The sequence below is a fragment of the Trachemys scripta genome, chromosome 5 (genome assembly GCF_013100865.1).
Source record: "Trachemys scripta elegans isolate TJP31775 chromosome 5, CAS_Tse_1.0, whole genome shotgun sequence".
NCBI classification, from domain to species: Eukaryota; Metazoa; Chordata; order Testudines; family Emydidae; genus Trachemys; species Trachemys scripta.
This window is the reverse complement of record NC_048302.1, coordinates 96,251,498-96,277,050: the sequence shown is the minus strand read 5'-3', so window position 1 is coordinate 96,277,050 and position 25,553 is coordinate 96,251,498. Positions and strand designations below refer to the sequence as shown.

The 25,553-nt window shown below is 45.4% G+C and overlaps 1 protein-coding gene across 3 annotated transcripts in view; it reads right to left on the bottom strand.

Annotated features, from left to right (window-relative positions):
* PDS5A (PDS5 cohesin associated factor A) overlaps positions 1-23,185 on the bottom strand; it is a 174,483-nt gene extending 151,298 nt beyond the window's left edge. The window contains exons 1-2 of one of the 3 annotated variants that reach the window (XM_034771311.1): positions 22,914-23,185; positions 21,970-22,140 (exon numbers count right to left, since the gene is read on the bottom strand). In XM_034771311.1, coding sequence (XP_034627202.1) covers positions 21,970-22,140; positions 22,914-22,940 — 198 coding nt within the window. In that variant the 5' untranslated portion in view covers positions 22,941-23,185. The other 2 variants (XM_034771313.1, XM_034771312.1) reach the window with 2 other exon arrangements.
* Between the last annotated feature and the right edge of the window lie 2,368 nt (positions 23,186-25,553).

The following is a 25,553-nucleotide window of genomic DNA, read 5'->3' as shown; positions in this document are numbered from 1 at the left end:
AGCAAAGGAATTCAGCACCAAGATCACATGTGATTGAGACCAACAAGGGACAGTTTAACAGAAACTGCTGACATCTACATTTTTTTCCCAGCAAGAATAATCAACCAAGCAAACTCTAGAGATGGTGGGTACAGAACAAGGTGACTCAGATTCTACACCAACCACAGCCACTTGTTGCAACTAATGGACAGCCATATGACCAAGTTGTTACATGTTTGGGTTGTGTAATTAGAAAGCCAATATGATTAAGTCACACTTAACAGACTTCAAAGATAGTGTGATAGTATATATTTTGTAAATGGTAGGAATGTACAACTTAAAGGGGGAGATGTAATGGAATGCTAAACGGTATTATACTGTTCAGCCACTAAGTGGTGCTGTGTGTAAAATACCTTATTTAAACTAACCTTTGCCATACCTGGAAGAGCATTAAAGGATCTTATAGTGAACACATCTGGAATGTATCTCTCTCAGGAGTAAGCTCTGCAGACAGGCGATATCTGATACAGAAGCCTGACCTGCTAGTAGCAGCCTTGCAACATACATGACAAACAAGTAGTACATGACAACACTGAGCAGTTGCTCAGTTTGAGTAAAAGGTCAGAGTCTGAAAATTATTCATAGAAGCAGACAGAACACAGTTAAGATTAGGTGATATGACAAAACACTATATAACTGACAGTTGGTCCCAAGTGAATGACCATCAAGACAAAGATTGGTTATATTTTAAACAATGTCATGCTAAATTTTAATTGGTGTCACTTAAATTTGGCAATATAGCCAAAAAGTCAGCCCAACATTGCAGTTCTAAGATCTGTGTTAGGTAAGCACACTCATGTCATCTGCCCCATGCAAATAAAATATGCATTTAAAACTTGGTGACACATTTAAGGACACAAATTTTCAATCTTTGTGGCTCTGCAAGCACACATTTTGGACCAACACCATCTTCGTTTACCTGCACCAGTAAATAAACATTAGACATCTTTGCAGCAGCCAACGACTAACATCAGCATAGCCCTAGGAATAGTGTTCATTAGTTAACTGCAGCTGCAGAGCTAGCAATCATACACTTTTGAGTGACATTAACAATAAGCATGTGTTTTAAATTCTTAGGTAACAATAGTAATTAAGATAGTGTCTTAAAGTCTTCCAGACTGTAACGAAGGGTATGTCTACACTACGAGAGTAGTTCGATTTTACTTAAAGCGAATTGTCGAACCGATATTACAAAGTCGAACGTGTGTATCCACACTAAGGACAGTAATTCGACTTTGTGAGTCCACACTAACGGGGCAAGCGTCGACATTGGAAGCAGTGCACTGTGGGTAGCTATCCCACAGTTCCTGCAGTCCCTGCTGCCCATTGGAATTCTGGGTCGAGCCCCCAATGCCTGCTGGGGAAAAAAAGTGTGTCGAGGGTGGTTTTGGGTAACTGTCATCATTCAACCCTCACTCCCGCCCTCCCTCCGTGAAAGCGCTGGCGGGCAATCAGTTCGCGCACTTTTCTGGTGAGTGACAGCGCGGACGCCATAGCACCGCGAGCATGGATCCCGCTGCGATCATCACTGCAGTTATGGCCGTTGTCAACACCTCGCGCCTTATCATGCACCTTTTTCAGAGGCAGATGCTGAGAAATCGGGCGAGGAGGCTACGGCAGCGCGGTGAGGACATTAAGTCTGACAGGGGCACAGACCTCTCACAAAGCTCGGGACCCCGCGCCGTGGACATCATGGTGGCAATGGGTCATGTTGATGCTGTGGAACGGCGATTCTGGGCCCGGGAAACAAGCACGGACTGGTGGGACCGCCTAGTGCTGCGGGTCTGGGATGAATCACAGTGGCTGCGAAACTTTCAGATGCGTAAGGGAACTTTCCTGGAACTTTGTGAGTTGCTGTTCCCTGCCCTGAAGCGCAAGGACACCCGGATGCGAGCAGCCCTGACTGTCCAGAAGCGAGTGGCCATAGCCCTCTGGAAGCTTGCAACGCCAGACAGCTACCGGTCAGTCGCCAATCAATTTGGAGTGGGCAAATCTACCGTGGGGGTTGCTGTGATACAAGTAGCCAACGCAATCGTTGAGCTACTGCTCTCAAAGGTAGTGACCCTGGGAAAAGTGCAGGTCATCATAGATGATTTCGCTGCGATGGGATTCCCAAACTGCGGTGGGGCTATAGATGGAACTCTCATCCCTATCCTGGGACCGGAACACCAGGCCAGCCAGTACATTAACCGAAAGGGCTACTTTTCAATGGTGCTGCAAGCACTGGTGGACCATAGGGGACGTTTTACCAACATCAATGTCGGATGGCCGGGCAAGGTTCATGATGCTCACGTTTTCAGGAACTCTGGTCTGTTTAGACAGCTGCAGGAAGGTATATACTTCCCGGACCACAAAATAACTGTTGGGGATGTGGAGATGCCTACAGTCATCCTCGGGGACCCAGCCTACCCGCTAATGCCCTGGCTCATGAAGCCCTATACAGGCGCCCTGGACAGTGAAAAAACTCTTCAACTACCGGCTGAGCAAGTGCAGAATGGTGGTTGAGTGTACTTTTGGACATCTGAAGGGGAAATGGAGAAGCTTATTGACTCACTCTGATCTCAGCGAAACCAATATCCCCATTGTTATTGCAGCTTGCTGTGTGCTCCACAATCTCTGTGAGAGCAAGGGGGAGACGTTTATGGCGGGGTAGGAGGTTGAGGCAAATCACCTGGCTGCTGATTTCGCCGAACCAGACACCCAGGCGATTAGAAGAGCCCAACGGGACACGCTATGCATCCGGGAAGCTTTGAAAGCTAGGTTACAGAGTGAGCAGGGAAACCTGTGACTATTACGTTTGTTTAAACAGAAGCTGAACCTGCACCCGTTTCTTTACCCAGTTAATGTTGACTATCCTCTCCAATTACCAACCCCCTTCCCCCCCTTCCAACACACCTTTAAAAATAAAATAAATGAAACTTTGTTCATTAACACCGTTTTCTTTAAGGATTTCACGGTAAAGGGATGAAACTGGACGCAGACTGTGGTGGAGAGCGGGTGTAGTGATGGAAAGGACGCTTGTAAACTCGAGGAATGACAGGCTCCTGCTCCTAGAGCGGTCCGCAGTGGTGGACTGGTTGTTTCAACGGAGCCTGCCACCCCTCCTTTTCGGGACTCTGTGTGTGTGGGCTATGTGACTTTGTGGCGGGGGAGGGCAGTTACAGATCCCCTGCTGCGTGGCTTTGTCATCCAGGCTAAGGACCGCTGCATAAGATCTGTAACCACCCTCCCCCCGCCACAAACTCACATAGCCCCCCCACACACACACACACACACAACATGAAAACCACCTCCCAGACTGACCAGGGTGCCTAGTGACTGCAATGTGTGTGTGACCTTCTGCTGAACCGTGTCTGTACCCTGGTAAAGGTGACTGTGCTCTCCAATTACCAACCCCCTTCCCCCCCTTCAAACACACTCTCCTCTAAAAGAACATGACGGAAACAGTAATTAACAGAAACGTATTTTTTATTAAGAACTACACAGTTAGGGGATGAAACTGGGACGGGGGCTTGGGTGAGGTGCATTTGGAGGGAAGGAAAGGACGTATCAAATCTTTGGGAATGAGAGCCTTCTGCAATTTGAGCAGTCTGCGGGGGTGGAGTGACTGTTTTCACGGCCCCTGCTGCCCCTCCTTCTTGGGACTTTGGTTGGGGGGGGGATGGGACTTTGTGGCGGGGGAGGGCGGTTAGAGATAGAATGCAGGGGGGCTCTGTCCTCCTGCCTCCCGTCTTGCAGAACACCTACAAGGTGCCGGAGCGTGTCCGTTTGCTCCCTCATTAGTCCAAGCAGCATTTGAGTCACCTGCTGGTCTTCCTGTCGCCACCTGTCCTCCCTTTCGCTGTGCGATCGCTGGTATTGTGACATGTTCTCCCTCCACTGGGTCTGCTGTGCCGCCTCGGCTCGGGAACAGACCATAAGTTTTGAGAACATCTCGTCCCGTGTCCTCTTCTTTCGCCACCTGATCTGCGCCAGCCTCTGGGAGGGGGATGCCGGGGTAGCTCTGAAGACGCTTGCAGCTGTGGGATGGGAAAAAGGGAGTGAATTCCTCAAAAAGATACATTTTTGCAAACAATGAATATAGACTCTCTCTGTGAACAAGACCATGCACAGTACCTATCACATGTGCACTCAGTACAAGGTCAAATTCTCTGTCTTCACCTTGAGTGCCTGGGGTCTTGCTGTACAGATCACACAAGAGGGGCCGGACACCGGAATCCTGCTAGCAGGCGGCCATGGTAAACCGTAGACTTTTGGCTGCTTAAAGCTTAATTTACAGCAGTGCCCTCCTTTCACGTTCCAAGCAATGCTCCTAGCGTTGGCCAGTTCCTGCTGCCGGCGATCCGGCCAGCATGAACTCTGCCCCTGTCCCACCCCCGTCGCGGCTGTCCTCAGGAAAGATCCCTGCATGCTGCCGGCGAACCACTCAGCAGGAACGGTTCGCCTCCCCGCCTCCACCGCATGGCAGTAATCCGCCGGTTACAGTTATTTAAAGGAACAGGCAATCAGTCCCCATACTAAAATTCCACTAATTCAAAGCAGGTCACCATGAGTGATATCACTCTGATGAGAATTACGGAGGCAGAGAAAGACTGCATGCTGCGTGAATGCCAGCAAACACCAGGGCCATATGCCGCCATGCTTTGCCAGGCAATGATACCGGAGTACCGGCTGCTAGCTTGGCGCAGAAAAGTTTCCTACCATGGAGAAGGCAATAAGGCTACTCTCCCCAGGAACCTGATGCAAAGGCTTTTACATTACTTCCAGGAGAGCTTCATGGAGATGTCCCTGGAGGATTTCTACTCTATCCCCAGACATGTTAACAGACTTTTCCAGTAGCTGCACTGGCAAGGACTAAAAAGTTAAGCGCCTAGGGCAAACTAATCATTAAAAACCCACTGCTAACATACCATGCCTATTCTATTGAAAATAAATGTTTAAAACACTTACCTACTGGTGTTTCCCCTGATTCACGGTCCGGGTTACTGCCTTGGGAGGGTTGGTAGGGGATCTCCGTGAGGGTGATGAAGAGATCCTGGCTGTCGGGGAAATCAGTGTTGAAAGCACTGTTGACTGCCTTGTCCTCCTCATCTCCTTCCTCATCTTCCCCGTCCACGAACAGTTCCGAGGAAGTGGCCGTCGACAATACCCCAACGTCAGAGTCCACGGACAGCGGTGGGGTAGTGGTGGCGGCCGCACCTAGAATGGAATGCAGTGCCTCGTAGAAATGGCATGTCTGGGGCTGGGATCCGGAGCATCTGTTTGACTCTTTGGTCTTCTGGTACGCTTGTCTCAGCTCCTTGATTTTCACGCGGCACTGCATTGCATCCCGGCTGGATCTTCTCTCCGTCATGGCTTCTGAGATCTTCTCGTAGATCTTCACATTCCATCTTTTCGATCGGAGCTCCGAAAGCACAGACTCATTGCCCTACACAGCGATCAGATCCAAGACTTCCCGATCAGTCCATGCTGGGGCCCTCTTTCTATTCTGCGATTGCATGGTCACCTCTGCTGGAGAGCTCTGCATCGTTGCCAGTGCTGCTGAGCTCGCCACAATGTCCAAACAGGAAATGAGATTCAAACTGGCCAGACAGGAAAAGGAATTTAAATTTTCCCAGGGCTTTTCCTGTGTGGCTGGTCAGAGCATCCGAGCTCGGACTGCTGTCCAGAGCGTCAACAGAGTGGTGCACTGTGGGATAGCTCCTGGAGCTATTAGCGTCGAATTCCGTCCACACTAACCCTAATTCGACATGGCCATGCCGAATTTAGCGCTACTCCTCTCGTCAGGGAGGAGTACAGAAATCGATTTAAAGAGACCTCTATGTCGAAATAAACAGCTTCGTTGTGTGGACGGGTGCAGGGTTAATTCGAATTAGCACTGCTAAATTTGACATAACCTCCTAGTGTATACCAGGCCTAAGAATGTTTACATCAGTTAGAGTCTGGACCAAAGTTTGGTTTCTTTAAATACTAAGAAGGCTTCAGTACCCATTGTGAACTAATAGTCTGTTAACTATTTTGTACCTACCGCTCATTTAAAAACTAGATTTTGCTTTCTGGTGGAAGGAGAAGCATACGTGACATTATGGGGATAAAACTACATGGAATGATTCAAGATGGTGTTCTGAGGGAGGTTGTTAATGTTGTGGAGTTTCTGGAGGAAATCTGTTGTGTCATGAAGGAAGCTGGCCCTTTGAGTGGTAAGTGGTTTGAGGATAGTTTCTATAAACCCTGATAATTCCTTCAGTAAGAGTGCCATGACCAAATGTGATAGGTCTGTCTGGGTTCCCCGATTTGTGTATCTTGGGAAACATGTATAAAGTCCCTGGGATAGGTTCATGGAAGATAAGGTTGTAGACTTTCCCCCAAATACCGAGAGAGAACTTGCTAAACTATCTGTTCCACCTTGTACTTAGCTATGACATTCTGCATACGTTTTCCAGACCTGAAGAAGAGCTCTGAGTAAGCTCAAAAGATTGTCTCTTTCACCAACAGAAGTTGGCCCCATAAAAGATATTACCTCACCTAACTTCTCTCTCTAATATCCTGGTACCAATATACTACACCACCACCATGTATCACAGGAATGTTGTGAGGATTAATAATGTTAATTAATGTTGTGGGGAATAAGCAGGAAGAACTGGAAGTGCTAATAAATAAATACAACTATGACATTGTTGGCATCACTGAAACTTGGTGGGATAATACACATGATTGGAATGTTGGTGTGGATGGGTACAGCTTGCTCAGGAAGGATAGACAGGGGAAAAAGGGAGGAGGTGTTGCCTTATATATTAAAAATGTACACACTTGGACTGAGGTAGAGATGGACATAGGAGACGGAAGTGTTGAGAGTCTCTGGGTTAGGCTTAAAGGGGCAAAAAACAAGGGAGATGTCATGCTAGGAGTCTACTACAGGCCACCTAACCAGGTGGAAGAGGTGGATGAGGCTTTTTTCAAGCAACTAACAAAATCATCCAAAGCCCAAGATTTGGTGGTGATGGGGGACTTCAACTATCCGGATATATGTTGGGAAAACAACACAGCGGGGCACAGACTATCCAACAAATTCTTGGACTGCATTGGAGACCACTTTTTATTTCAGAAGGTTGAAAAAGCTACTGGGGGGAAGCTGTTCTAGACTTGATTTTAACAAATAGGGAGGAACTCGTTGAGAATTTGAAAGTAGAAGGCAGCCTGGGTGAAAGTGATCATGAAATCATAGAGTTTGCAATTCTAAGGAAGGGTAGAAGGGAGAACAGCAAAATAGAGACAATGGATTTCAGGAAGGCAGATTTTGGGAAGCTCAGAGAGCTGATAGGTAAGGTCCCATGGGAATCAAGACTGAGGGGAAAAACAACTGAGGAGAGTTGGCAGTTTTTCAAAGGGACACTATTAAGGGCCCAAAAGCAAGCTATTCCGCTGGTTAGGAAAGATAGAAAATGTGGCAAAAGACCACCTTGGCTTAACCACGAGATCTTGCACGATCTAAAAAATAAAAAGGAGTCCTATAAAAAATGGAAACTAGGACAGATTACAAAGGATGAATATAGGCAAACAACACAGGAATGCAGGGGCAAGATTAGAAAGGCAAAGGCACAAAATGAGCTCAAACTAGCTACAGGAATAAAAGGAAACAAGAAGACTTTTTATCAATACATTAGAAGCAAGAGGAAGACCAAAGACAGGGTAGGCCCACTGCTTAGTGAAGAGGGAGAAACAGTAACAGGAAACTTGGAAATGGCAGAGATGCTTAATGACTTCTTTGTTTCGGTCTTCACCGAGAAGTCTGAAGGAATGCCTAACATAGTGAATGCTAATGGGAAGGGGGTAGGTTTAGCGGATAAAATAAAAAAAGAACAAGTTAAAAATCACTTAGAAAAGTTAGATGCCTGCAAGTCACCCGGGCCTGATGAAATGCATCCTAGAATACTCAAGGAGCTAATAGAGGAGGTATCTGAGCCTCTAGCTATTATCTTTGGAAAGTCATGGGAGACGGGAGAGATTCCAGAAGACTGGAAAAGGGCAAATGTAGTGCCCATCTATAAAAAGGGAAATAAAAACAACCCAGGTAACTACAGACCAGTTAGTTTAACTTCTGTGCCAGGGAAGATAATGGAGCAAGTAATTAAGGAAATCATCTGCAAACACTTGGAAGGTGGTAAGGTGATAGGGAACAGCCAGCATGGATTTGTGAAGAACAAATCATGTCAAACCAATCTGATAGCTTTCTTTGATAGGATAACAAGCCTTGTGGATAAGGGTGAAGCGGTGGATGTGGTATACCTAGACTTTAGTAAGGCATTTGATACGGTCTCGCATGATATTCTTATCGATAAACTAGGCAAATACAAATTAGATGGGGCTACTATAAGGTGGGTGCATAACTGGCTGGATAACCGTACTCAGAGAGTTGTTATTAATGGTTCCCAATCCTGCTGGAAAGGCGTAACGAGTGGGGTTCCGCAGGGGTCTGTTTTGGGACCGGCTCTGTTCAATATCTTCATCAACGACTTAGATATTGGCATAGAAAGTACGCTTATTAAGTTTGCGGATGATACCAAACTGGGAGGGATTGCAACTACTTTGGAGGACAGGGTCATAATTCAAAATGATCTGGACAAATTGGAGAAATGGGCTGAGGTAAACAGGATGAAGTTTAACAAAGACAAATGCAAAGTGCTCCACTTAGGAAGGAAAAATCAATTTCACACATACAGAATGGGAAACGACTGTCTAGGAAGGAGTACGGCAGAAAGGGATCTAGGGGTTATAGTGGACCACAAGCTAAATATGAGTCAACAGTGTGATGCTGTTGCAAAAAAAGCAAACATGATTCTGGGATGCATTAACAGGTGTGTTGTGAGCAAGACACGAGAAGTCATTCTTCCGCTCTACTCTGCTCTGGTTAGGCCTCAGCTGGAGTATTGTGTCCAGTTCTGGGCGCCGCATTTTAAAAAAGATGTGGAGAAATTGGAAAGGGTCCAAAGAAGAGCAACAAGAATGATTAAAGGTCTTGAGAACATGACCTATGAAGGAAGGCTGAAAGAACTGGGTTTGTTTAGTTTGGAAAAGAGAAGACTGAGAGGGGACATGATAGCAGTTTTCAGGTATCTAAAAGGGTGTCATAAGGAGGAGGGAGAGAACTTGTTCACCTCAGCCTCTAAGGATAGAACCAGAAACAATGGGTTTAAACTGCAGCAAGGGAGGTCTAGGTTGGACATTAGGAAAAAGTTCCTAACTGTCAGGGTGGTTAAACACTGGAACAAATTGCCTAGGGAGGTTGTGGAATCTCCGTCTCTGGAGATATTTAAGAGTAGGTTAGATAAATGTCTATCAGGGATGGTCTAGACAGTATTTGGTCCTGCCATGCGGGCAGGGGACTGGACTCGATGACCTCTCGAGGTCCCTTCCAGTCCTATAATCTATGAATCTATGAATGTTTATATAGCACTTTGAACATGTGAAGTTTTAAGTATATTATGTTTTACAGATCTTTAATCCACCATGTCTTCTAACTCTTGAAATTTAGTGGTACATCATGGACTTAGGCCCAAATTTTTATTTTAAAATACTTTGAATCTGACAGGATAAAGTCTTCCAGATTTGAAGGAGATTGGCCATGTGATTAAGAGATGCTACTAAGACTCAAGAGATCTGGGTTCAATACCTGCTCTGCCACAGATCTCCTGTGTGATCCTCAACTTCTCTGTGCCCCACTTTTCCATCTGTAAAATGGGAATAAAACTTCTTGTGGCAAGTCCCTCTCCCCGCCCCGGGTGCCATTTGGGAGTGGGGTACCACTGAGCCCACCTGACCCATCAGCTTGGGTTCCCTTCACACGGTACTGCTATGCAGCCTGTCAAGCCCTTCCCCAGGCTTCAGATTGCACTTTGCCAGCACAAATCCAGCTGTAGCAATACACACAGATGTTGAGAACAGCTCTGCATGGGAAGGCTCAGTTTAGGAACTGCCCAGTTACTCAAGTGCACCCCCCCCCGTGGAGTATAAACCCAAAATTACATTACAGAGAACTATGCAGAGTAAGCTCATGAAATTCGCCCCCTCCCTCAATGTGGAAAGGAATATACACAGCTTTCTACCCCAAGTTATGATTTCCACATACTGGTTTTAGACAAAAACAAGTTTATTACTACAAAAGATAGATTTTAAGTGATTATAAGGGCTAGCAAACAGATGAAAGCAGATTACCTAGCAAATAAAACAAATATGCAATCTAAGCTTAATATACTAAAGAAATTGGATATGTGTAGCAAATTCTCACCCTAAATGTTGTTTTAGGCAGATTGCAGAGATTCCTAAAAGCAAACTGCACTTGCTTGCAGCTTAAAACTCCAATTATTCCTTTCACAGGCTAGATCACTTTTTGAATTTAAGGGCAACCCAGGATCTACCCCACCCCTTCCCTGAGGCCCCGCCCCACACAACCCCCCTCCCCCCCATCGCTCACTCTCACAAACTTTTACCAGACTGGGGTAGGGGTTCAGGAGGGGATGCGGGCTCAGGGCTGGGGCCAAGGGGTTCACAGTGTGGGAGGCTGAACCTGGGACAGGGGGTTGGGGTGCAGGAGGGGATGAGGGATGCAAGCTCTGGGAGGGAGTGCAGGAGGGGGCTCCAGGCTGGGGCAGTGTTGGGGTACAAGAATGGGTACAGGGTGCTGGCTCGGGGGGGGGGGTCAGGGCTGGGGCAAGGGTGCAGGAGGGGGTTTGGGTGCTGGCTCTGGGAGGGGGCTCAGGGCTGGGGTGCAGCCTCCCACTGGGCAGCATTTATCTCCGGTGTCTCCCAGTCGGCAGCGTAGCATGGCTGCTGCTAAGGTAGGCTCCCTGCCTACCCCAGCCCCACGCCACTCCCGAAAGGGGCCAATGCGCTCCTGTGGCCCCTGGGGAAAGGGGGCAGATGGCGCTGCCCCTCTCTGCAAGCACCATCCCCGCAGCTCCCATTGGCCACAGCTCCCCATTCCCAGCCAATGGGAGGTGCGGGTACGGTGCTTGCAGACAGGAGCAGTGCGCAGGGGCAGACTCCTACACCCCCCCCCTCCCCCCCGATCCCCAGGGCCACACTGGCCACGGCGTGGGGCCAGGGTAGTCAACACCACCAGAGATCGCGATCAACTGGGAGATCCTTTAGGATCGACCAGTTGATCGCGATCGACCAGTTGGTGACCACTGCTAAAGAGCCACCTCAGCCATGACTCAGAGGCTGTTTCCAGTGTCCCCAGGAAAGCTTCTCCCACCATTCATCTGCCTTGTCTTTTTAGATTGTAAACTCTTCTGGGCAGGGACTGTCTTTTACCATGTGTTTGTAATCTTATACAATGTGGATCTGATCTCAGCTGAAGCCTCAAGGCCAATGGTCACCAACCGGTTGATAGCAATCGACTGGTCGATCCTAGAGGATCTCTCAGTCAATCGTGATCTCTGGCGGTGTAACGTGGCTGCCGCTACAGCAGACTCCTTGCTTACCCCGCCCCCACAGCTCTCCTGGAAGTGGCCAGCGCGGCCCCAGGGGGGCAAGGGTCTCCCTCCACACTCTGCTCCTGCCTGCAAGCACCTCCCCCACAGCTCCCATTGGTCTGGAGAGCTGCAGGGGCAGTGCTTGCAGAGAGGGTCAACACGCAGAACCATGTGTCCCCCACTCTCCCCTAGGGGCCGCAGTGGGGCGTTGGCTCTTTCCGGGAGCGGTGTGGGGCCGGGGTAGGCAGGGAGCCTGCCTTAACCTCACTGCGCCTGCCGCCAAACAGGAGCCATCGGAGGCAAGTCCTGTGTGGCCTCCCGCCAGGCCCCAACCCCCAGCCCCTCCCAGAGCCAGCATCCTGTACCCCATCCTGCATCCCAACACTCTGCCCCAGCCTGGAGCCCGCTCCCAGAGCCAGCACCCTATACCCCCTACTGCACCCCAACACTCTGCCTCATCCCGGAGCCCCCTCCTGCACCCAACTCCCTCCTAGAGCTTGCACCCCACATCCCCCCCAAACCCCTGCTCCAGGCTCAGCCCAGAGCCCCCCCACACACTCTGAACCCCTTGGCCCCAGCCCAGGGCCCGTACCCCCTCCCAAACCCCTACCCTGGCCCAGTGAAAGTGACTGAGGGTGGGGGAAAGCGAGCAACGGAGAGAGGGGAGAATGAAGTTAGCAGGGCAGGGCTTTGGAGAAGAGGCAGGGTAGATCCTGGGTTGCCCTTATATTCAAAAAGTGATCTTGGGCATTAAAAGGTTGGAGACCATTGCTCTAGGCATTATCCCAATACAAAAAAAAAAAAAAAAAAGACTAACGTTTAATCTTATACAAAGTAAAATACAAATTGGTATGTGCTGGCATAAAGGTTTCCGATGCACAAGTTTGGAACAAATGCATTAGGAATGTAAGAACTGTGATTCTAGATCATACCCTAGGTCATCTAGGTTCTAGTCCAAATGATTCAGACAAAGGTACAAGAACCCAGGAATAGGCAGATGTGGGATATCTGCACCCCTAGGTGCACACACACACACAACATTAGCTCTAATCCTGATCTCAAATAGTTGGTGGTTGGCTTAAGCCCTAAAGCACAAGGTTTAATATCCCTTTCACAAAACTTATTGTAATTAATTATGAAAACTATTGATACGCCATATAAAAGTCCCATCCCTTTTAGAATCTTGTTAAGACCTTGGCCTCAATGATTTCCTGTGGCAGCAAGCTCCACAGTTTAATTATATACTGTATGAAAAAAATATCAGTTTTAAATTTCCCAATTTATCAAATGTCCCCTTGTTCTTATGTTATGAGACAGGCACAACAGAAGTTTCCAGTCTACCTTTCCTATACCATTCAGCCAAGGGGGAGGGACCACTGAGCCCAAGCCACAAATGATTTCTTGGGACAACAAATGAGAAAAAAGGAATAGGAATGAAGGTGAAAGATTAAAAATTAGAAGGGGACACTGAGCAGAGGACCCCCAAAAGTGCAAGGTTTCTAAGAATTTAACCCAGGTTTCCCAAACACCCTAATCATTGGACCATCTTTCCTCTCCCTAAACCCAGGGTTGTGAGTTTAATCCTTGAGGGGGCCACTTGGGGACCGGGGCAAAATCAGTACTTGGTCCTGCTAGTGAAGGCAGGGGGCTGGACTTGATGACCTTTCAAGGTCCCTTCCAGTTCTAGGAGATAGGATATCTCCATTATATTTATATTTATATTAAGGTGTGCAGTGAATAAAGCAGTAAGAGAAAAAATGGCCTCATGGTTAAGGCAGTTGAATGCTGCCCTGAAGAACTAGATTCTATCCCTGTGACACAATTCCAATGTAATGATGATAGTCAAGTCACTTAAAACTAAAAACTTTTCACAGATGATCATTAATTGTGTGTTCCTTATTTTCTAGGTGCCCAACTTGAGACCCTGGGGACTGATTTCCAGGAGTGCTGAGCACTCACAGCTGTAACTGAAGTCAATGGGAGCTGTACTTTGACCATATTAAGTGATATACACAATGCTTAGTACCGTTAAAAAAACAGGTCCTAGGCATCTCAAATTGGGCACCCAAAATGAATTAGCACTTCTGACCTTAATCTCTCCATGCTTCAGGTCCCCATCTGTAAAATAGGGATAGTACATCTTCTCACTTCACAAAGGGGTGTTATGAAGATTAATTCATGTGTGTTTGCGAAACACTCCAATTCCATAGCAGGGAGCACCATAGAAAAGTCCATGAGAAAATTAATAATTCTTTATTCAGGGTAGGCCTTGAATAGTGTCCATTAAATAATGCCTAAGGCAAAGTACTATAAGGGGTTATTGACTAGGCTGACCATAAAACTAGGCAAACTACACCAGGGCTGATGCACACATTCGATCATTGGGGACCCTCTTGTTTTAATAAACTTACCCTCTTGTTGCCAGGAGACCATCACAGTAATGCTGGAGATGTGAGTTTGCCATTAGTATCTGCTGCACTTGGAATAAGAAAATTACTGTGGTCAAAAATGAAGTACTTTATTCCTTTATTTTACAATGGACCAATAATATTTGGGTGAATTGGAAGCCTACACAAGGTGAATGCTTTAGGATTAGTAGTCAGAGAGCTTGCAAAACATACATACTTGCATTCTGTTTTGCTCTTGTTGTTTTAATAAAAAGAAAGCCAGACCATGATTTCTTATACACTGACTAGTGATCTGTCCTAGTTAATGAGAAACTTGATTGTTACAACTGTAAAACTAACTGAAAGAATTAGACGGAGTAAACTAAAAAATAGGAATTTGGCCCTAGGCTTGTGTACCCAACAATAGCTCAAGAACATTTGCAAACTCAGTTTGCCAGTGCAACTTTACTGCAACTATAAGTACAATTAATCAAAGTTTTTGAAGTCTAGAATAATTATCTATGGATCTCTATAATAACCAGGCTACTCTTTTCCTGTAAGCCTCAAATCTTGCTAACACTTAAGCATGTGCTTAATTTTACAATTTTTAATCCCACCAACCTCAACAAGACTACGCATTGCATAAAGTTAAGGATAGAAGTAAGTGTTTGCAGGATTGGGGCCCTAAGTCATGAAAATACTGATAAGACCTGGAATTTCAGTTATGTTATTGGAAAAACAGCATTATTAAGTACTAGTTGGCTACAATTATCAATTAAGGTACTTAATACAGATACATTTTTTCTCAAAAAGCAAGCACACACAAAAAAATCTCCAACACATTAATGTCCAAAACCAGTTACCAGATTCTCTCCATAGATAACACACCAATTCATATTCTTCAGGTACTCTCAACATGACTACTTCCATATGTTTAGACACTTTTAGAGAGCCTCTTCCTTTGCTCGAAGCACCCATTCCATAAATTAACACACATAATATAAAACATATTGTATTATTAAAAGTAATTATTTCCAATAGCACATTCCAAACAGAACAAAAGCCCTGCTCCAAGGAGCTCATAATATAAAACTAGACAAGACAAGCAAGCAGGAAAGGGGAAAGGAACTGCTCATCCTATGTCGACACAAAGATCTATCAGCTAATATGTGGATAAATAAAGTCTATCCAAACTCCTCCAGCCGTCAGCCCATGCCCTAACCAAAATCCTGGGGAAAAGCAACTTCCAAATATGCTGCAAATGCTAACTAATCCAGGTACTAATGGACCAGGTCCTAGAGAAGGGAATGATAAAATAGTGAGTTCCAAAATGAAGGAACCATCACATTAAACACTGAGCCAGCACCGGTCTTCCTTACATAAAGGAAAGTAGTGTCTAACTCAGGAGTAGGCAACCTATGGCATGCGTGCCAAAGGCGGCACACGAGCTGATTTTCAGTGGCACTCACACTGCCCGGATCCTGGCCACCGGTCCGGGGGGGCTCTGCATTTTAATTTAATTTTAAATGAAGCTTCTTAAACATTTAAAAAACCTTATTTGCTTTACATACAACAATAGTTTAGTTATATATTATAGACTTATAGAAAGAAACCTTCTAAAAACATTAATATGTATTACTGGCACGCGAAATCTTAAATTAGAGTGAATAAATGAAGACTCGGCACACCACTCCCCAAAGGTTGCCGACCCCTGAATTAACTGATCACAAGGGAGAGAAAAAAAACTTCAAAATTCTAATCTCATCTCTGTCACACAGTTACATGGCCTGAGACAAGTCTTAATCTCTACAGATCTCCATTGTCACATATAAAATAGGTTTGTAAACCTACCTCAAAAAGTATGTTGCAAGGATTTGTTTAAATTTGTACTCTGAAAATGTATTCCCCTCTCTCCTTTCCTTCAAAAAACCCTCTACCAATTCCATTAAGTATTCAGTATATAATGCACTTTTACTGTTTTATAATTTTTCTGTACTGTATGGTACCTACTGAGCCTCTGACTAAATCTCTTGAGGCAGGGACCTATTAGACATTTGGTACATTTTATATAGAGCCATTAGTGTAAACAGTACTGTATAGTAGGTGGTACTATACAGTACTGTTTACATTAATGGCTCTATATAAAAACAAACACTGTAAAGTGCCTTTCCTCCCCCCAGCCTTGTCATAAACTTAAACTTCCCAAACTGCATAGTGAATGTGCAAAACTGTGTCTGAGCTGGTCACATTTCTTGCTCTCTTTTTACTAAAAATAATTCAACAGGTAGATAATGGTAAGGAGTGGTACAGAAGATACATAAAGCATGACGACCTCAGACAGTTTTGCACCACTCATTATGTAAACATTTGTTAAAATGCCATTATTAAGTCAAAATTATAAGTAAGTCTATCATTAAGTTACTAGTGAATAATATTGATGGTAATTATATCAATTTATATGTAAATATATTAAAGTTTTCCCATGTGACTGGTGAAGTTATATCAGAGATTTTTGTTTACATTGCCAAGAATAACCAAGTATGGACTTTGAAAAGACATTTGGCAATATTAGTGCTAAGTGGTGCACAGGATCTGGTCCAAGAAGTAATATAGCTGAACTGCTTGGTAACAGCGACCATAACATAATTAAATTTAACAACCTTGTAGGGGGGGAAATACCATAATAGCACTTAACTTCAAAAAGGGGAACTACAAAAAATGAGGAAGCTAGTTAAAAAGAAATTAAAAGGAACAGTTACAAAGGTGAAATGCCTGCAAGCTGCATGGTAACTATTTAAAAACACCATAATATAGACTCCAACTAAATGTATACCCCAAATAAAAAACAAATAGTAAGAAGACCAAAAAAAGGCCACTATGGCTAAACAGCCGAATAAAAGAGGTGGTTAGAGGCAAAGAGGCATCCTTTGAAAACTGGAAGTCAAATCCTACCAATGAAAATAAAAATGTGCATAAACTCTGGCAAGTCAAGTGTAAAAGTATAATTAGGCAGGCCAAAAAGAATTTGAAGAGCAACGAGCAAAAGACACACAAACTAACAGCAAATCATTTTTTTTTTTAAGCAAAACAGAAGCAGAAAGCTTGATGAACAATCAGTGGGGTGCCACTGGACAATCACAGTGCTAAAGGAACACTCAAGGAAGACAAGGTTGTTCCATAGAAGCTAAATGAATTTTCTGCATAAGTATTCACTGCAAAGGATGTGAGACAGATCCCCAAATCTTAGCCATTCTTTTTATGTGGCAAATCGGAGGAACTGTTCCAGATTGAGGTGTCAGTAGAGGAGGTTTTGGAACAAAAGTGATAAATTAAACAGTAATCAAGCACCCAAGAGTTCTGAAAAAACTCAAATATGAAATTCCAGAACCACTAACTCTGGTATGTAACTTATTGCTTAAATCAGCCTCTATATCAGATCACCGGCTGATAACTAATGAGACCCCAACTTTTTATAAAAGCTCCAGAGGCGATCCCGGCAATTATACCCCACTAATCCTACCTTTAGTACCAGGCAAACTGTTTGAAATGATAGAACAGAACAGAATTATCAGAGACACAGATGAACATATGTTGGGGAAGAGTCAACATGGCTTTATAAAGGGAAATCATGCCTCAGCTATCTCTTAGAATTCTTTAATAGTATCAACAAAAGAGTGGACAAGCTGATATAACATACTTGGACTTTCAGAAAGCCTTTGACAAGATCCGATACCAAAGGCCCTTAAGCAAAGTAAGCAGTCATGACATAAGAGAGAAGGTCTTCTCATAACTGGGTAAAAAATAGGAAACAAAATGCAGGAATAAATGGAGAGAGATAAATAGTTGTGTCCCCCAGGGATCTTTACTATAGGGTGACCAGATGTCTTGATTTTATAGGGACAGTCACGATAGTTGGGGTTTTTTCTTATACAGGCATCTATTTTCCCCCACTCCCGGTCCTGATTTTTCACACTTGCTATCTGGTCACGCTACTTTACTAGGACAGGTGCTGTTCAACAAATTCATAAATTATCTGGAAAAGGGGGTGAACAGTGAGGTGGAAAAGTTTGCAGATGATACAAAATCACTTAAGATAGTTAAGTCCAAAGCTGACTGCGAAGAGTTACAAAGCAATCTCACAAAACTGGGTGACTGGACAACAAAATGGCAGATGAAAGGCAATGTTGATAAGTGCGAAGTAATGCATATTGGAAAAAATAATCCCAAATCTAAAAGTACAAAATGATGGGATCTAAATTAGCTGTTACCACTCAAGAAAAATCTTGGCGCCATAGTGGATACTTCTCTGAATACGTCTTCTCAATGAGCAATGGTAGTCAAAAAAGCCAACAGAATGTTAGGTACCATTAAAAAGGGACAGATGATAAAACAGTAAATATCATAATGCTACTATATAAATCCATGGTATGCCAACACCTTGAATACTGCATGCAGTTCTGATTGCCCCATCCCAAAACAAGATGCATTAGAATCAGAAAAGGTTCAGAGATGGGCAACAAATATTACCAGGGATATGCAGCAGCTTCCATATGAGAAGAGATTAAAAAGACTGGGACTGTTTAATTTAGAAAAATGACGACTAAGGAAAGATATGATAGAGGGCTATAATCGTGAACGGTATGGAGAAAGTGAGTAAGGAAGTGTTAATATACCCCTTCACATAACACAAGAACCAGGGTTCACCCAATGAAATTAACAGGCAACAGGTTTAAAATAAGCATAAGTAAATGCTTCTTCACACAATGCCCAGTCAACCTGTGAATTTATTACCAGGGGATGTTGTGAAAGCCAAAACTATAACTGGGCTCAAAAAAGAATTAGATAAGTTCATGAAGGACAATCCATTAGTGGCTATCAGCCAAGATAGTCAGGGATGCAATCCTATGCTCCAGGTGTCCCTCAACCGCTGCCTGTGAGAAGCTGGGACTGGACAGGAGGGGATCATTTGATAATTGCACTGTTCTATTCATTCCCTCTGAACAATCTGGCATTGACCACTGTCAGAAGACAGGATGCTTGACTAGACGAACTATTGGTCTGACCCAGTATGACAAGTCTTATGTTCTTATTTAACTATGGACAATTTAAAAAGCTATTTTAATAAGTTAATCTACAACAGAGCCAAATGTGAATTTATAAAACGACTTCCATGCTTAAGTTATCCCAAAGCACTTTACAAAGTAAAGAATTAAATACTGATCGTGTAGTGACAGTGTAGGTAAACTGACATTTTTATTTGGGATAATTCACTTAACTCTGGAACTTGTTGGTAGATACACCTCTACCCCGATATAACGCTGTCCTCGGGAGCCAAAAAAATCTTACCGCGTTATAGGTGAAACTTGCTTTGATCCACCAGAGCATTCAGCCCCGCCTCCCCGGAGCGCTACTTTACCGCATTATATCCAAATTCGTGTTATATCGGGTTGTGTTATATCGGGGTAGAGGTATAGCAACTTTTTACAGTGTCTTTAACTAGTTAGAGGCACATCTGGCTTAAAACACAGTTTGTATCCACACAGTACATGGTTAACATATGAATCTTAACTGTCCACCACCTGCTAGCTATCTAGTGTGGCACACTCTTTAGTTTAACCAATTAGGCACACAGTTCTGCAGTATGGACACACCTCCAACTATGGCACCAACATAGGTTCCCAGAATTACTCAAGCTGCCATAATAAATAAATAAATAAATAAATAGTAATAGTAGTAATAATAAAAGCACATTATTACAAGTATTAGGTCTAGATGACAAAATTCAGTTTTGATTGCAGAAAGCTGTACAGACAAATCAAATAATGGTTTTGTAACCAGTTAAGTTGACTGTGGCTTTCACCGGTTAGACTAGAATTAAAAACTGTGTGGACAGGCCCAAAGATGGCCAAAACACAAAGTCATACTCTAATTTTTCCAAAGAGAGCCATAGCATTTTTAGTTTACTCATGGGCAGCCACCAGAGACTGGCAGAGACCTCAGCTTCAAGGTACACTGTCAGGTTAATTTATGCCTAAATTGTAAAGTATCAGAGGGGTAGCTGTGTCAGTCTGGATCTGTAAAAGCAGCAAAGAGTCCTGTGGCACCTTATAGACTAACAGACGTAGTGGAGCATGAGCTTTCGTGGGTGAATGCCCACTTCGTCGGATGCATCCGACGAAGTGGGCATTCACCCACGAAAGCTCATGCTCCACTACGTCTGTTAGTCTATAAGGTGCCACAGGACTCTTTGCTGCTTTTAAATTGTAAAGGTTTGTTTTTTCAAAACCTACAAACTAACTTTTTAAAACTCCATTGGAAATAAGTTTATGTTTGTTTTTAAAAGAGCATGCTTTCTTACAGAAAAGGGGAGAAAAACACCCTCTTCCAGAAAATTATGCCATATCTCATCATACATAGACTTGGCCACAGTAATCTATACATTCATGACTTCCAGACTTGATATTACAATTATCTAGGAATGGCATTTTACCCATGTTCTCCACACTACACTAGCTCCCCATTCTCTATAGACTCCAATTCAAGATCTCTGTCCAAACAAACAAAACATAGTTAGCCAGAGCCAGTCCGGAGACATTTCCTCTACAATCATGACCCCCACAATTATGTTCCACTGGAACAATGAAAAAAATTAACTTTTGGTGAGGCTCATGAGTGCAAGAGATAGAGCTTTCACAAGAGATGGAACCACACTATGGAACTCACTTATGCAAGAGATAACCACAGGCTTTGCAACTTCCAGAATTAAATGCAAAACTTATTTCTTAAATATATTTTTTAAATGTATACAGAGGAATATTTTTTCACATCAACTATAAAACTAATCAAGTTACTTCTTCTACAGAATTAAAGAATAATTTGTTAGTTCTGTTTTTCAATACTTGTAAGACACCCAGCTACTACAGTGATGGGTGCCATATAATCAAATTAGACAGCCAGAAACCTTCTAGTACTACATAGTATACCATCCATCCTGAGCATGGACCCAAATCCTAGCTTAAGACTTGAATCTTCAACTCTCTGGCCCAAAGACCACAATACTACCAATTGAGTGACCCAGATATTTAATCAATACCTGACTTTATCCTCTATATTTAGCATACATTTAAAAATAATATGCCCTGGCTCAAAAGTTAACAAGGCAAATTTGTATGTTCTGCACTTGAAAAAAATTGATTTAAAGCCATCTGTACACCTCAGAGTCCACAAAACAAGAAACAAAAAAAAGGGAGAGAAAAATACTTGTGACAATCCCTCTTACTTATGAAAGTTTAAAAACTTTGTGACTTTATTTACACTATGGGCTTATCTACACATGACATTATTCCAGAACAGCCATTTCACTCTAAATCCACATGCTACCTTGATCTGAATTAACCCTCAAGTGTAGACAAGCCCTGAATAGTCCGAACACAAAACTTCATAATCTTTATATAATTCAGCAGCAGTGTGTGCACAAAGAAGCATAAGTCTGGTCGTGAAACTCTAGAAATACAGCTTCTACGTTTGTAACGTGCTATAAATTAATGACAAGTAACTTTATAATCAATAATAGCCAGCTTTCTAAACTACAATTACTTGCGTGTAATATAATCAACTCCCATCATGCCATGCTTGGACTATGACATATCTTTCAAAACCCTGGAACTCTCAATAATCGTCACATTTAAAAACAAATTTAGCTTCCTGTAATCCATATTTGCAATTCCACTTCTGACCCCTTGTGGGAAGTTTAATTTATTTCATGCCAAATTAAAATATTAGCTTACAAAACACACAAATTAGTAAACTGATGATTCAACCCCTCACCACTTTAGGTGAATGTATAAAAGCAGACATGGCAATATGGTACCAAAGTGATAAAAGTAAATCATAAACCTTTGAAAAAGAAATAATACAAATTTTGCCAGGAGGATCTGGAGGTAAGTGATATGCATCTCAACTACATAAAAAAAACTCTGTAGCTCCCAAGGCAGAGATGAAAATGTTTGTTTAGTTTGGGTAGTGCTTAAAGGGGCAAATGCGGAGAGGTGAGGAGAAGAAACACTTACCTTCAACCGTTTGACCACCTCATCGTTAGTAATTTTGTCTGTGATCTCCTTTACTCCGGGAGGATAGTAGATGATCTTGCCATCGGCAGGAGGTTTTGGTTGGGTAGCAGGAAAGTCCATCCTGGTGCCACTGGTTATAAACTTTCCTTCTCCACAGTCCTCTACCGGCCTCTATCGGTCAGAAAACAAAAGTTCAGCGGAACAGAGACGACTTTCAGCCCTCTTTTTCCATTTCTAAACCTCAATTCACAGAAGGCCCCACTTAATATCATGAGGGCAAAAATCCTGCACCCCCACCCCTTCGGGAGGGCTTCACTGACGCCCCTCACAAAGCCACCTCTCTCCCCCAAACTCCTGCCTTTCCAGCCTCCTCCAGCGCCTCCTTTCAGTGCGGGGCTTCTCCAGCCCAACATTATTAGTTTGCAGCCTCGTATTTTACAATGAAATTTTAACCCAGATCAAAGGATGCCCCAAGTTTAAGGCCCATTATAGCCCAAGGGGGGTCGGGGAGGGCCAAATCCTGGCCTCAGCGTGTCTCTGGGGCCGTCACAGAAGCCTCAGACCTGGGAGACGAGGCCTAAGCAGTTAGGCCTCAAAACTATCAGGAGGCAAAGAGACCAACAGGAGAGGGGGGGAAGGAAGGAGGTGGCTGGGATCCTAAACAAAACCCCGCTGCCGGCCAGCCAGCCCCGCGCAGCTAAGTGCTGAGCCCCACACCTGGCCCCTACCTCCCCCCGGAGAGGGGGGCAGCCCCCCCAGGAGGGGACCAGGCCACTCTCCACTTTACATTTGTTCCTTCAACTTCAGGTGCCCACAGCCCCAGCCCCCCTCCCCGCCCCGGAGCCCCTCACCCAACTAGCTCTGCGAAGCCTACAAAGAGCCCCCCTCCCCCAGTGCTGCCGCGGGGCGGGGAGGAGGGAAGCGGGACCCGGAGCCGCCTTTACCTCATGCAGCTCCGGAAGGTGCAGCATTGAGTAGCCTCCGTGCCGGGTGGGTGCTGCTGCTCCGCCACCGCCGGCCGGCCGGCGCCCTGGCTGCTCCCGCTGCCTCCTTGCTCCGCGGTGCGGCGGCGGCGGCTCCTGCCCGGGGAGAGGTGGGGGGAGGAGGCTGCTCGGCGGCGGCAGGAGCGGGGGTGAGAGGGGGCGGCTCAGGCGGAGCGTGCGCCGCGCCGCGGGGACACAGTGCCGCTCTCCGTCCGGCCGGGGAAGAACAGCCCAGGAGGAGGCTCCGCGCTACTCTTCCCCCCACCCCCCGGGGCCTGGCCCAGCAGCGCCGCCCAGCCGGGATCCCCGCCCCAGCCTGGCAATAGAGCCCGCGCCCCGGCTCGTCTCTCTCGCGCCTTGTGCCCAGCTCAGGCAGGGCGGCGGCGGGGCAGGCAGTACCGGGCACGACCGCACCAGCGCCGCCTCCCGCTTGGCGCCAAAACCAGCAGCGGTCCGGAGCCGGCCGGCGGCGGGGGCTGGCCGATCCCGACGGGCCAGAAAGAAGGGGGGGAGGAGGAGGGGGCAGCCGGGGGCTGCTCACCACCGCGTCCCCTGTATGGCAGCTTGAGCACGGTCGGGGTGTCAGGGCCACAGGCACCAGCCCCCCTCCCCTCGCTCGAGCCCAGGGACAAGGGCACGCACCCGACACACGCCTGGTGTGGCCGGGGTCCTGCCCGGGTCTTCCCCGCGCCCAGTGGCTGCGCAGCTCTTAGGCGAGTGTGACAGGCGCGCAGGAAGGAACTCCCTGTTCGGGCACTGCCCGCTCCAGCGGGGCTAAGCTGCCCCTGGGGCTTACGGGGTCACTGCAGGGCGAGCTGAGAGCAGAAGAGGAAACCCGCGGGAATCCCGCCGAGGCGGGGCGCCCCCTCCGCACGAGTCAGGAAAATCCCTTTGCCTTCTAACTCTGCTCTGAGCCCCGAGGCCGTGCTGGGCCACTCACTGCCAGCTTCGCCTGTGAGCAGGTGCTACCTGGCTTGCTGGAGTGGGTCCAGCGGCTTCCCGCGATTCCAGCTGTCTCATTCCCCAAGGTTCTAGCTATTACTCTGGTTATCAGCTTCCCTGGTGTATTAATCCTTTGCCTGTCCCACGTTTGTTCTGTTCTCCTTGCAGGTTGCCCTAGAAAGAAGTGCAGTTAATTTTGCTGAGCTGCATTTTCCTTCTGGTCTCAACTAGCTTTTGAACATTCATGTTTGCTTTTAACTTTAACTTTTCTTGCTACTGTTAAGTTCTGATCAGTGCAATGATTTTTCCCATGTTTTATGCAACAGAGGGTCCTGTGGCACCTTTAAGACTAACAGAAGTATTGGGAGCATAAGCTTTCGTGGGTAAGAACCTCACTTCTTCTTGCATCTGAAGAAGTGAGGTTCTTACCCACGAAAGCTTATGCTCCCAATACTTCTGTTAGTCTTAAAGGTGCCACAGGACCCTNAGACTAACAGAAGTATTGGGAGCATAAGCTTTCGTGGGTAAGAACCTCACTTCTTCTTGCATCTGAAGAAGTGAGGTTCTTACCCACGAAAGCTTATGCTCCCAATACTTCTGTTAGTCTTAAAGGTGCCACAGGACCCTCTGTTGCTCTTTACAGATTCAAACTAACACGGCTACCCCTCTGATACTTGCTCCCATGTTTTACTTATTTCCAGTGACACCATTGCTTTCTAATCAGAGAAGAACCCAGAACTGTGTCCAAGTAACCCCCAAGCTAAGGATAGACAAGGGAAGTAACAGAGATTGGATAGGAGAAGGGAAGCAACATCTGTACATGTATAAAATAAAATACATGTTGTAGCTAAGTTATTTGTCAAACATGGCATTGTCAGCCAGCAAGTTTCTCAGCTATCACCACAGATGCAGGCCTTCAGGGGGATCTTGAATATACAGAGAAAATGAGAGCTTGTGAATGAGCTCAGGAAGGCCCTTACATGCAAAAATCATAACTGTTTAATAGTCTTTCATCTACTGTTTCCTAGAAATTGAACACATTTGGTTAGGTCTGTGACAGAATGGGATATGTCTTTGTCAAATTATGAATTCCATTTTGTACTGTATACTGAACATGTCTAAACTATTCCAGTTCTCAGACTGCTGCCCTTCTAGGCAAAGGTTCTTAACACGTTGTTGAAGGCCTATCACTAAGGAACAGTCAACCCTGCAATCCCCATGGAATAAAGGACTTTTTTTATTCAGTGCCCTACAAGTGGGGTGGAGCAAGCAAAACTGGAGTGGGGCTGGAGATTCTCTGTGGAGTACATGGCAGAGAAACAGAGATCTACTTAAGAGCGGGCTGCTCTGTGCAGGCAGAGGTTAAAGGGGCACAACCCTCACCCCATGTAAGAAGGGCTAACAGGAAGCACTCTGTCTAATCTGAATTGCTGACAAACTTCTGAATCAGAAAAAAGGGGATGGTGCAACCTAAGACTTGTTTTCAAAGATCTGTAACTCAAGTGTTCAAGAGTAAAGTTATGCGAGTAAAATATTTCTTTGCTAAGCCTCTGGTTCTTGCTTGCCTGCCATGTTGGCTCTGAAGGGATTAAACTAGAAGCCACAGGTGCCTACGGCCTAGATGGAGCCCATGTAGACAATGGGAAATGGGGGGCTTGG